At 47.1% G+C, this 12,813-nt stretch overlaps 1 protein-coding gene across 3 annotated transcripts in view; it reads right to left on the bottom strand.

Moving 5' to 3' along the window:
* Tenm4 (teneurin transmembrane protein 4) overlaps positions 1-12,813 on the bottom strand; it is a 699,747-nt gene that overhangs the window by 32,558 nt on the left and 654,376 nt on the right. For all 3 annotated transcript variants that reach the window (XM_029479436.1, XM_029479435.1, XM_021166324.2), the window contains 2 exons: positions 9,882-10,036; positions 3,471-4,348 (listed from right to left, as the gene is read on the bottom strand). In XM_029479436.1, the coding sequence (XP_029335296.1) occupies positions 3,471-4,348; positions 9,882-10,036 (1,033 nt within the window). The remainder of the gene's footprint in view (positions 1-3,470; positions 4,349-9,881; positions 10,037-12,813) is intronic.

The raw sequence follows: 12,813 nt of genomic DNA, 5'->3' as shown, positions 1-12,813 counted from the left end.
ACCCAGAGGGACTGCAGGACAGAGACCCAGAGAGAAAGCAGGTCAGAGATCCAGAGAGAGGTGACAGAGACTTAAAGAGATAGAGAAACAGGGCAGAGATTCAGAGAGAAAGGAAGTGGACAGCCAGAGAAACAGCAGGACAGAGATGGAGAGAAGAGAATTATCGAGTCTTTTGATGCTCAGAATGGCCCTAAACAGAGTGACAGTTCTGGGTGGTGGAGACTGGGAGACTCGTTGAAAGCTGCAGTCTATTCTCAGCTCCATGGCTACAGTCTAGTGAGTGCTGGTGTCTTTTTTTTTTTTTTCTGAGACAGAGTTTCTCTGTGTAGTCCTGGCTGTCCTGGAACTCACTTTGTAGACCAAGCTAGCCTTGAAGCCAGAAATCTGCCTGCTTCTGCCTCCCAAGTACTGGGGTTAAAGTGTGCCACCACTGCCGGCAAGTGCTGGTGTCTTACACCCTCACTTTGTTTCCAGTGTGAGCTGGAACACTTTGCTTGGGGCCGCAGTGCACCCCGTTTCCTAGTCCATCTTAGATACTCCTAGGACCTGACTCTTTTCCTGGGTCTTCCTGACCTCTCAGACTTGACATTTGATTCCATTCTCCTTGCCTGACTCCTGATTTCCACCTCTAATAAAACACTTGTTTCTGTTGCTTGCATTGCTTCCCTTGCATGCTGCCTCTCTAATAACTGCCAGTGCTTTGTGTTGTTGGAAAGAACAGCAGCAGCTATCACTGAACCTGCCATATTTTATCTCATAGATTCCCTACTTTAGACTATCCCTAGGAACTCACCACTCACTGACTTAGTCCCTGCCATACAGGTAAGTCAGGAAGCACATAGAATGCTGGGCCAGTGTAGCAGGAGTGGCAGGGATGTAGGATTTTACTCTAAACCTACTAAGCACGATTGGGAGCTTATTATGTACGTTCTCTGAGCTGTAGTGTGTTCACAGGAAAAAGAATGTGCAGATGACAATTCTTACTGACTGAGGCAACCTTGTCAACTTACTTTTTTGTGTCAGACCCAGGGGCTTGCAAACCCTCAGAGCTGTTATAGACATTGGGGGAAGAGTCTCGCACACAGTAGGATCTCAAAAAAAATGTGAGTCTCCCTTTAATGTTATATATGGCACCTTCACTTTTGGTTTATGCCAATGATCAACATTCCTCCAGTGCTTTAATATAAAGTGGACTTTAAAAGATTTTTAATGCTATTTAAAAAATACAATTGTAACAGTTTCTTTTCCTTGAGATATGAGCTGTGGGTGCTGAGGGTATATCCAGATTGGTCAAGTGCTTATCAAATATGAGGACCTAAATTCGCGCGCGCGCACGCACACACACACACACACACACACACACACACCGCCCCAGAATCCACATAAAAATGCTGGGCCTGGTGGTGAGGGCTTGTAATCTGCAGCAGCACTGGGAGGTGGGGACAATCGGCTCCTGTGGCCTGATGCTGGCCAGACAGCCAGGCTAGCTCAGTCTCTGAGCACCAGACCAATGAGAGACCGTAAAGGAGGTGGGTAGCACTCCTGAGGATGCCTGAGCTTGTTCTCTGGCCTCCATACACATATGCACATGTACCTGCACGTACAAATGCATCCAAGCAAACACATGAATTCACATAGCGGCGTCATAGTTAACCTGCCATCGGCTGTGACTGTGGCTTACATGGAGGACAGAGAGGGAGGGCTCCTTTTTTGGCGTACACATAGGAAGGGATTTTAGTTTTCAGGAATGGCAGGAGTGACAGTGGTGGTGGTGTGTTAGCATTCCGTTTGGGACTTGGGAGGAGTGACCTTGGGAACTAATTGCGTGAACAGATTTGCTCTGACAAAGAAACCCCTGTATTGGCTAAATAATGTATAAGAAGTTTCCACCAGGCAATGGGGAAAATTGAATTATTTAGTGTATTTCCATTTCAACGAGTTAATCAAGATAATTGCTGTTTTCCTGGATCTTTGTCTTTTTTTTTTTTTTTTTTTTTTTTTTTTTTTTTACAATTAACAAGGCCCCTGTTTGGAGAAAGGACTTTAACTAGTGAACTTTGCACATAGGGCTGTGGCTTTTTTTAAAATGTAAATTATATTTAAAAATCAACTATAGCCCCTACCCCCATCATTGGGTTCTACAGCTGTGAGAGCTGATATTTATTTCATTTGAGAAAACCTTATGATCCAACGACTTAAACTCATTTGGGATTTGCAGATTCAGGGAGAGGTTTGGGAAGGTCCTGGAGCCCAACTCGGAACTAAAACTCTAGCTCCAGACAAGCTAGAACTTGTGTTTAGAACTCCTGTTTCCCTGCAGGGTTCTCACTTTCTTCTAGCCTGCAAATGAGCCTCCCTTAGCCTCAGTTTCTGTTTCCGTAAAAGAGAAAATATTACCCATCACCCCCACTGCTGTGAAGATTAGCTCAATGACTCTGTTTCTAGCACATAGCTGATGTTCAACAAGACTAAGTTCTTCGCCAGCTCCAGCAGCCTGGAATGCTGACATATTCAGCAGGCTCGGTTGTCTGGAACATGACAAAGAAGTGAAGCTTAAAAAAAAAAAGTCTAAGTTGAAAAAGAGATATTAGAAGGCCCATTCATTAAAATAGCACCTTGGTCTTCTATCCATATGTGAGGTGAGTTATTTGCCTAGGATTGTAATGAGCTGAAACTCTGCCTCTCTTTGGCCACCCTGCTCTGAGATGTGAACCTTGCAGGTAGAGCAGGGGATAGTTACTTGAGGTGTGAATTACACCTGAGAACAGAGAGCTGCAACGCTGTGGCGAGGACAAGGTCGAACCATAACCCATTAGGCGAGAAAGCCAAGAAGCAACTAGATCAAAGTCATTGGCTCATTCCTGGGTGAAGGGTTTTGTGTGCCCACTTCTGGAAGTTATTTCTATAGCACAGCATGATATGTAACTGTTATCATTCCTTAATGAACGTGACATATTGAAAGAAAGACCAGGTGATGTTTATATCATGTGTTTGAGAAAGGAGACATATAATGAATGTCAGAAGTTCAATCCAAAAATTAAAAAAAAAAATGTAGCATCAGTTATGTAGAGAATCCACCCACATGGAGTTGTTCTTCCTATTATCTGTCACCTTGCTGTTTATTCGAAGATATAACACTTTAAGTACTTCTGGTTGACATTATATCTTTGTGGTAATCTGGGTGTCTACTGTACCTATTTTACAGGTATGGAAACTGAGACCTAGAGAGAGTAACATAGTACCTATAGCTGGGATGGAAGCCCCACATGAGTCTAAAACTCATGTCTTTCCCACCATCCCATTTCCCTTTCAGGAGAAATCATTTGGAATATAAACATGCAGAACCTGTCATTGATAATGGTTTTCACACCCACTCCTGATTTAAAATGAAATCAATAAAAAACACATGTCATCAGTTCACTCATTTTCAATCATACACCACATCTCGTAGAATACAACTTGATACTTACTCATAAAACGTTGTCCACCCATTTTCGTTGCTTTTGGTTGCCAAGAGGCCAGAGTTGCCATGGTAGGTCATCATGGCCAGCTCGTGTCCTTGTGTGGTCACACTTCTGAGTGCGCTGTTGGTGCCCATGGTTACCCAGTATACCTGGCCATCTGGGACTACCAGCCAGAGAGGCATCCCGGTAGAGTCTCGGCGGACGTTCACCATGTTGCCATTGTTGTCGGTGATGTGTGTGATGTCCCCGTCCCCCGTGTAAGTGAAGTTGTACAGGTAGTCCCCTGTGGGTAGGCTCTGAGTGTACAGATGCTTGCCGCTGGTATCAAAGAGGTACAGCTCCTGGTCGATGGGGGAGGATAGCTCATACATGTTCTGAGTGTTCAGGAAAGGCTTATTCTGCCGGATAAATCGAATTCGGATGTTTCCCAGGTCGGCCACATAGAGCTCCCCGTCAGCACACACAGCCAAGGACGATGGGGTATTCAGCTTTGCATCCTTGGCGTAACCATCATCTCCAGAGAAGCAGTCACAGTTGGCATCATTTTTACAGTCACAGCCACTGGGGGCACCAGCAACCAGTGAGATCTCACCACTTGTAGTGACCTGCCTGATGCGGTTGATCTTTTTCTCGTCCGTCTCAGCGATGTACAAGACTCCATTGTGTGAAACAGCCAGAGCAGTGGCTGACTCCAGGGTCGCATGGATGGCTACCTTGCTCAGCAGGAAGTGGTCGATGCCAGGGACCTGGCAGTGCATGGGCCTCCCAGCGACAATGCGTACCTGGTGGTTTTCGGAGATTTGCAGGACCACATTGTTGTCGAGGACATAGAGAGAATTATCCATTGGGTTGATGGCTAAGTCTGTGGGCCACTCCAGGCGAACCTGACAATGGAGACACGGACACTCAAATGATGCCAAGATGCCCATCATTAGTCACCCCCAAACTCCCAATAACCCACTATTGTGTCCAAAGGGCCTTCATATACAGTATGACCCAGCCTTATGGACACTGAAGAAGGGGATCACAGCCTTAAAAAGGAAGTCGGTGAGACAGAGACAAGCTTGGGTTCCTAACCTACACCCACTTCCAACCTTGGGCAAGTTACTTTGCTTTTCTGAGCTTCAATATTCATATTGGGAAAATAGGGATGACATTTTACATCCTGGGACATAGTTGAGTGCTCAAACTTAGACAATGGTTACAGAAGTGTGAGGGAGAGGAGGATGGAGTCTGGAGGCTGACACGGCAGTTCTTCAAAGGATTGAAATGATCTTGGAATGCTGGCATGACCCATGCATGAAGGTGACTTAACATGAAGTTAGGCTTGGAGTATGAACGTGGAAACCTCATGCCTCTGCCTGACATGTGGTCCTAGGCTAGTGACTCTTCATTTTGGCCTCATAGTCAGACTAGAAGGAGACTTTAGAAAGCACTGATGCTCAAATGCCACTCTGAGTAGTCAGATAAGCCAGATCCCCAGTGTAGTTGGTCCACACATTGGGCCTATTTAAAAATAACTTCCTGGGTGAACCACACCCGATTCTTCTCATCAGATCAGCAGCACTGGCAGCTCCCTGGAGCTGATCAGGAATGCACAATGGTAAACTTGCCCCAAACCTACTGAAGATGGATCTGCCTGCAGGTGACCTTCAGGTGACTGAGTGGACACTGGCGCTCAGGAAGCCTGATAGATGGGGGGGGGGTGTCTCTAGGGCTTCACAGACTGGGTCCTCCTGGAAGGGGTTAATGACACTTGCAGTGGGACTTAGGCTCAAAGCCTGGAGCCATGCACTGAGTTTCTCTTCAGCCAGGCTGGGACAGTGGCTGAAGTCGTGGTGAATGCCTAGGGGATGGTAGCCATCAGGTCTGGGTGACCAATGTTTTACCAAAGCACTGTTGGATGTATCGGACTGGAAAGGACTGGCACTAAGGGAAGCCCTTGGCTGACTGTCTCCCCAAGAGGCGTAGCTACACTACACACGGTCTGGAAACATTGAGCAGGGTGTCTTGCAGCTGACTTTCCAGCTCTTCCTGAGGGACTCATCACTTTGACATCCCTGGGCTTCCTACTAACACCCAACATTTGGCCCAATTTGGGGCTCCTCAAACAATATGAATAATGCAATTGGAAAGTTTCTCTCCTAGGAATTTGCTCTAGCATGCTAGTCTCTACAAGTGTATCTGTCACGATCATGTTAGTAATGGCAATAACCAAAGCAATAACCCCAAACCAAACAGAACTGACTCAGATGGTCAACGACTGAGAACTGGCTAGACAGTCGTAGCACAGTTACTTTACTTGCAGATTAGAATACTAATCTAATAATCGTTTAACATGATCCTCTAGGGTGGTGGTTCCCAGCCTTCCAAAGGTGACCCTTTATTATTTGTTCCTTGGGATGGTGATCCCCAAACCGTAAACTTATTCTGTTGCCACTTCATAACTGTAATTTTACTACTGTTATAAATTGTAATACAAATATCTGATATGCAGGACATCTGACATGTCACCCCCACAAGGGTTTGGACCCACGCGTTGAGGACCACTGTTCTAGTTAGATACGTAATGATGTGGGGTGACGTGTTTGCTCCATGCTAAGTAGAAAGAGCTGCAGGAAAAGAATGACATCAGCTAGGGGAAATATATAAGTTAGCTTATTGACAAAGAGGAGATTAAAGCTAGAAAGAGGCATACTACAATGGCAGCCATCTGGGATCAAGGATGATGTTAATTTTTCTTTTTACTTTTTTTTTTTAAAGTTGTTGTAATGTACATGTGGTTGTTAGTGAATGTAAAAAAGCTGAGTGGTGGTGGTGCACACCTTTAATCCCAGCACTTGGGAGGCAGAGGCAGGCATATCTCTGAGTTCAAGGCTAGCCTGGTCTACAGAGCAAGTTTCAGGATGGCCAGGGCTACACAGAGAAAAACCTATTTCCAAAAACACAACAAAACCAAACAACCCAACTACCACCACCACTACCACCACCAAAAACAACAACACTGAGGTTGTTCTCTTAGCTTAACAGCCATTCCCAAGATGGGCCAAAATAGCCAGTGTTCAGCTCCTCTGTCCTAAGCCTTCTGTCCCTCCCCCAGCCCCAGCCCCAGCCCCAGCCCCTGTCTATGTGCAGGACAGGGGAGCTTGCAGACTCTCCAGAGCTACAGTTGGGTTGCTGCATACATTCCCTGATGCTCTCTGGGGTATGGTCCTGCCAGCTTTCGGCTACATCAAGAACACAGTTTGCTCTAAAGTGACAGGAGAATTTTCAATTTCCTAAAACCCATTTCTTGTCAACACTGGCTGCTAAATATTTTATGCCCTCTGGTCCTGTGGCACCTTGGGGACTTACTCGCAGAGACCTTTCTGCTTGTCATTATGATGAAAAGATGGCGTCCTGATGAGTGGGTGGGTGGGAAAGAGCAGAGAGGGAGTCCAGTGGGGAGAGAGAATAAATGAATGAGAGAGCATTTTGCATTTTAGCATTTTTTTCCATGTTGCTTTGTGTTACGGTGTGCCCAGGAAAGAAGGCCACGGTGCTCAGCGGCTCCAGGCTTTCTGGTTTTTCCTCCTGTTAGTGATGATCCTGCCAGAGCTTCAATTCCTACCGTCAGAACATTGGGACTGGACCTGAGAACTTCAGTGGTCCTCAGGCTTCTGAGCTCAGGGGACTTGTGGAGGGGACTCCTTTGCCCAGTTGTCCTGAGTGTTCTGTATCTCCATGAAGGCCTTTTGAGCCAACTGCTTTGCCACAGAGTGGCGAATGTGCACAGATGCATCGTCACAGGAATAAATGAATGAGTGTGTCCAATGAGCGGGAGGGGTGGGGGCAGGGCACCTCACTTCCTGTTTGCTTCTACAGTCACTGATGGGTCACCTGACTCAGGTCTCTTAAGATCCTGAGCTTCTTTGCCCATATGTAAATCAGAGTATCAACATTATCCCGAGGAGTTGCAGCAAATGAGACAATATACCAGGAAATTCTTTGTAGATGTTCAGGGAACTAATATTTACATCCTATTACCAGCTGGCAGCTCTGCGCTAGGCAATTACGTTCTTGGTCTCATTAGAGAGATTCATTTCCCCATCCTTGATGAAACCCAGCGCAGGGAGCTTGTAAAGGCATTTCCTCTCGCTCAGCCTCAGTTTCCTACATTCTACCCCAGGGACTAAGGTGGCAACTACATAGGAAAAGAGAAGCTGTATTCAGCTCTGACCTCATTTCTAGTCAGCACCAGGCACACAGCAAGTTTTCATTTGGGCTTCAAAGTACAGGGTGGAGGCCCTACCTGCGGAGCTGAGAGCCAAACTCCCTTCCAGGATGGGGCCCTGACTTCTGTTGGTCCACTCCATGCCTCTCTCAGTGTCTTTTGGGATTTGGTCTCTGTCATCCCCCAAACTCTCTCCTTATTCCCTTTGAAGGCTCTAGCCATGCTCTTTGTGACTTTCCTTCCCGGTTCCCACAGGGAAACCTGGGTGTTTTGAGTAGAGGGAGCTCTGAACCCAAACACCACCTTCCCTATGTGTATGGAAAAATACATGCCTGTGTTAAGAGTTCAGTGGGAGGAAAATATCCAATTTTTACATACAGACAAAGGAAGCAAGGACCAGGAGTAGAGATTTTTACCTCGTGATTTCTCAGTATGTGGCTTTTGTGGTTTTCTCTCCTTCGACACGCTAGCTGCCTTCCAAGTCTTTGGTGTGAGTGCCTGGCAGTGCTTCTCTCTAAACCTAAACAACTTTCCAATGTGTGGATTGAAAGCGCTCGGCGCCCTGTGCTGGCTGGTTGAGGGCCCATTTAGAGAAGCAAAAATACTCATCTGCACATCCTTAGGTTTTTGGCGGCTTCCTCCCGGGTAATTCTAGCTTGCTCACAGACTGGAAAGGGAAACTCTCAAGCCAGCAAGGCGAAGCCTGCCAAATTGCAAAGTCAAGCGGCAGAGAACAGATTCACAGAAGCTGGCACAGGGGGACACCAGCCCAGCATCAGGCTGGGCCGGGTTGTGGGTGCTGGGAATGCCGGCAGGGTGGTCATGGGGCTTGGAGAACGGAGTTCAGAGATATGTGTTAGTGACCGATGAAGGCACAGTGAGTGAGGCTGAGAGAGAGGGTTCCTGTCGGCCTCTTTGTATGCCCTAGGCTCTGATAATGTTAGCAGGATGGATGCTCACGGATCAAACTCAGGCCAAGCTCTGATCCCAGGTTCTGGCAGTTAAGGACTTGGTCCTTGCCAAGTCATCACAGGATATATGCAGGAAACCCTGGATAGCCAGTTACTGGGTCTCATTCCTGCTGTCTACCTACTGAAGCCCAGAATCCTTGGCACAACAGGAACACCTCCTCTCAGTGGCTCTAGCCCATGCTTCCTATCTCAATTCCCTTCAAAGTGCCCTCTGCTTTGGCATTCGACCTTCCAATGTTCTTTGAGACAGAGTCTTTATCTCAGGCTGGCTTTGAACTTAGCATGTAGCCAAGAATGGCTTTGACCATTGGGTTCCCAGTTTCCCTTTCTCAGATGTGGGATTACAGGAGCATGCCATCATTTCCAGTTTATATGGAACTAGGGATTGAACTTGGGGCCTTATGAATGCTAAGCTGAGCTGCAACCCCAGGCTTATGAATGCTAATCTGTCAACTGGGCTGCAACCCCAGGCTCACACTAGGCTTAGTGACATCTTTCTTTGCACTTATTACCACTTTTCTGTCCTTTCATGCCATTCAGCAAACCCAGAGTCCAAACCTGGTACCCATGTCTCCTCCTTACTGAAAGTCGATGCTTTTTTATTCACCACCTCTGAAGGGATGAGCAGGGTTGAGCTCATACACAGCATGTGTTTTCCAGGCAATCTCGCCATACAGACGCCTGTCAATCACTTCATCGTACAACCATACAGGAAGTTCAAAAGATTTCACTAGCCCACCCATGCCCCAAGGCTTTGGTAGCTAAGGATCTACAGCTAGGGTCCAAACAACTATTCAACAAATATTGGCTGAGCTCTGACTGTGTCCCAGGTACTTTGGTTAAAGTAGAGGAGGTAACAGGCAGGCAGAGTCCCTGTCTTATGCAGCATATGTTATTGAAAGTATATAGGTGTCTGCATGTATTGTTAAAGAGGAAGTTCAGAGATAGGAATTTAAATTCATACTGGTCTGCTGGCCATAGGAAGATTTTTTTTTCCACTGTCCTCTGAGTTCCCACTCCAGCCACACACTTGTCATAGCTAATGGTGAACTTCCAGGGCATTTGGGTTGGGGAGGTTTCTTCTCCTGGGTACTCAACACAGGCCCTGAACCAAGTGGGCTCCATTCAAAGGCGTGAACAGTGTCAAGAGGAGTAGTCATCAGGCTGACCAGGTGACAAGAGGCAGGAAGAACACACATGCACACAGGGTTCCGGGAGACAATGTCTTCTCACCTGAGAAATCTCCATGACAGAGTCACAGCTGAGGGGCCTGGCCGAGGTGAGGTCATTGGAGCCCAGCAAAGTGGAGATGATCCCATTTTGATCAACGCGTCTGATCATGGTGCCATCCACGAAATAAATGAGCCCAAACTTGTCCACTGTAATTCCTGGGATGGAGAAGGCAAAACAGGAATTCAGCATTGGATCTGAGAGGGAGCTAAACAGAAGATTTAACATCTACTCCTGTCCAGCTCTTTGTCCTTCTGCTGGGATTTTTTGTTTTTGTTTTTGTTTTTTCAAGACAGGGTTTCTCTGTATAGCCCTGGCTGTCCTGGAACTCACTTTGTAGACCAGGCTGGCCTCGAACTCAGAAATCCACCTGCCTCTGCCTCCCGAGTGCTGGGATTAAAGGCGTGCACCACCACGCCCGGCTTCTTCTGCTGGGATCTGTACTAAAAGCACTGTAGCACTGAGCAATCCCAAGTCCCTCAAGATCCTTCTGTGTTATTTAACAGTTTATTTGTTACTTACTTTTGTTTACTTTTAAATAAGAACAACATCTAAAATTATTATCGTTTGAGACAGGATCTCATATAGCCCAGGCTGGCCTCAAGTTTCAGATAGAGAAAATGACCTTGAACTTTTGAACCTCCCTGCCTCTACCTTCCCAGTGCTGAGATTATAAGTGTGCACAGCTACGCCCAGTCTTACACAGTGCTGGGGATTGAACCAAGGGCTCTGTGCATGTCAGGCAAGCACTTTACCAACTGAGCTACACTCTCAACGACTCCAGTCATCTCTTACAGATGAACAGGGAGCAAGGAAGGTGCCAAGGCTCTGAGGGTCTTATGAACCAGGAATAAAAATCCAGTGTCCTAGGCCTCAGGCTCTGTCTTCCCACTTTGCTGCTATAAGAGGCTCCTATCTTTCACTTGGGTACAAAGAGAACTGGGTTTGTGAAGGACTTGAAGTCGAGGTAGGAAAGACATTTCCAGTGTCTCTGTGAATTATTTAAATTACCTTATGTCTGAAGTCCTGCAAACACGACAGTCATGGATCATCTTTTTAGTAACAATTTCTCTTTTCTTCCAAGACAATCATACTCTAAGTTTACCTACCCTTATTATTTCGGTTTCATTGGTCATTATAAGAACACAGACTGAAAAGCATCTTTCGGATCTGCATCAAGAATGGGCTTGTTGACTTAGGATCTGAGGAAGGCACCCTGACAATGGGGTCCCGGCTGTCATTCAGCATCCTTTCACTTGCTGGGCCATTTCATACTGCCAGCTTTCTCCACGGGGGTGGGGGGGTGGGGGTGGGGGCCCAGTCCCTGGACCTCTTGGCATCTGTTTACTTATTAGATCAAAGGACTGCTTAGTGCCTGCATTTCTGCCTGAGGCCTAAGGACTTGCAGGGAGCCTATGGCACATCCAGGTGGATGCTTGAGAAAACCCCATGAGAAACTTGTGTTTCTGAAGGGCACCTTGAGGGATGGTGGTATAGAAGGCCACACAGGAGGTCATTCCTCCTGGCCAGGGACTCATTTCAGAACCACCTAAGGGGCTTTTCTTGGCCTCACTTCTGGTGATACCACCCCGGAGATGGCAGGGTCTTTAGAATTTCTGGGTGGTACTTGCCACCCATGAAGGGTGACAGGTTTTGAAATGGAGGCACAGGACTGAGTGAGAACTGCATGAAGCGCCATGGGAAATGACAGGTCCAGGAGGGAGGTGGTGACATGAAGGATCGATCTTGATACGCTCTCTTGTCTTCTGGCCAGGCAATGGGAGAAAGGTTAGATGAGGCATGGGGAGGGGGCACTGCTGAGTTAGGGGGCTCCTGGCTGAGTTGCATCACCCCTGACTCTTGGCCTCCTCGTTGCTGTGTGGAATGACAGCTTCTGACTGGGGAGGCTAGGGAGAGAGCTCAGTTGGTAAAGTGGGGAGCTGAGAGAAGTTAGGTATGGGAGTGCTCCTACAATCCTGGCACTGGGGAGGTGGAGACAGGTGGATCTGGGGCTCACTGAATTCTGGGTCAATGAGAGGTCCTGTCTCAGAAAATAAAAATCAAAATCGTGGAATGACATCCCTGGTCTCTGGTCTCCTACACGTGATTGTACACATGGCCTCCTACAAACACTACACATGATTGTGTCTAGAACACACACACACACACACACACACACACACACACACACACGGTAGCAGCTTGGGAAGAAACAGCTGGCTTGGAGTTCTTAGCTCCCAATACTCATTAATGACCATTCTGACTGCAACAACAATGTTCTGTGGCTTCCAGGCCATCAGGATGGGATAAGGCCTCCAGGGACTTCTTAGTGATGGCCACACCAGAACACTCATTCCATCCCTCTTTAAGAGACCAGGAAGCTGGAAAGGACTTCACACCGATGCACAGGCAGCCTCAGGGCTGGGAGTCTTTGCTGTGGTCCTGCCTAGAATGTCAATTAATTTCCTCCTGTAAGCAGCAGCACGTGAGTCAGTCCTGCCGCCTGTCTGCCTGGCTATGCCCTGTCTCTCTCTTCCATCTGCCAGGACTGATGAGCGCTCCATGAACAATTGGGTTTCTTGTTTACAAAGTTGGCTGCGCAGGCTAATAGAAGTGATCTATCCCCTGATTAATTACTTCATTTTTTCTCCTTTTGTTGTGCTAAATAGATGGACATCTTTTCTCCTCCCTCCTGCAAAGTGACTGCAAACTGCAGCACCCTTGTCATTTCTGTCTGGGTTAATTACAGGCTTTTGGGCAATGGTATTGCCACTCCATCTGTGTGGGTGAGGGAGGGGACCACAGGCATGCAGAACAACGGAGAGATTCCAGGAGAGAAGAAAAATCTCTCAGCAAGAAACGGTTTTAATTTGAAGAGAGTAGGATGGTGCAGCTGACAGGGGCCTCGGGATCATTTAGCTTAGCCTGCTTACTC

This window comes from Mus caroli, chromosome 7, assembly GCF_900094665.2.
Source record: "Mus caroli chromosome 7, CAROLI_EIJ_v1.1, whole genome shotgun sequence".
NCBI classification, from domain to species: domain Eukaryota; kingdom Metazoa; phylum Chordata; class Mammalia; order Rodentia; family Muridae; genus Mus; species Mus caroli.
This window is presented reverse-complemented; position numbering and strand designations above follow the sequence as displayed.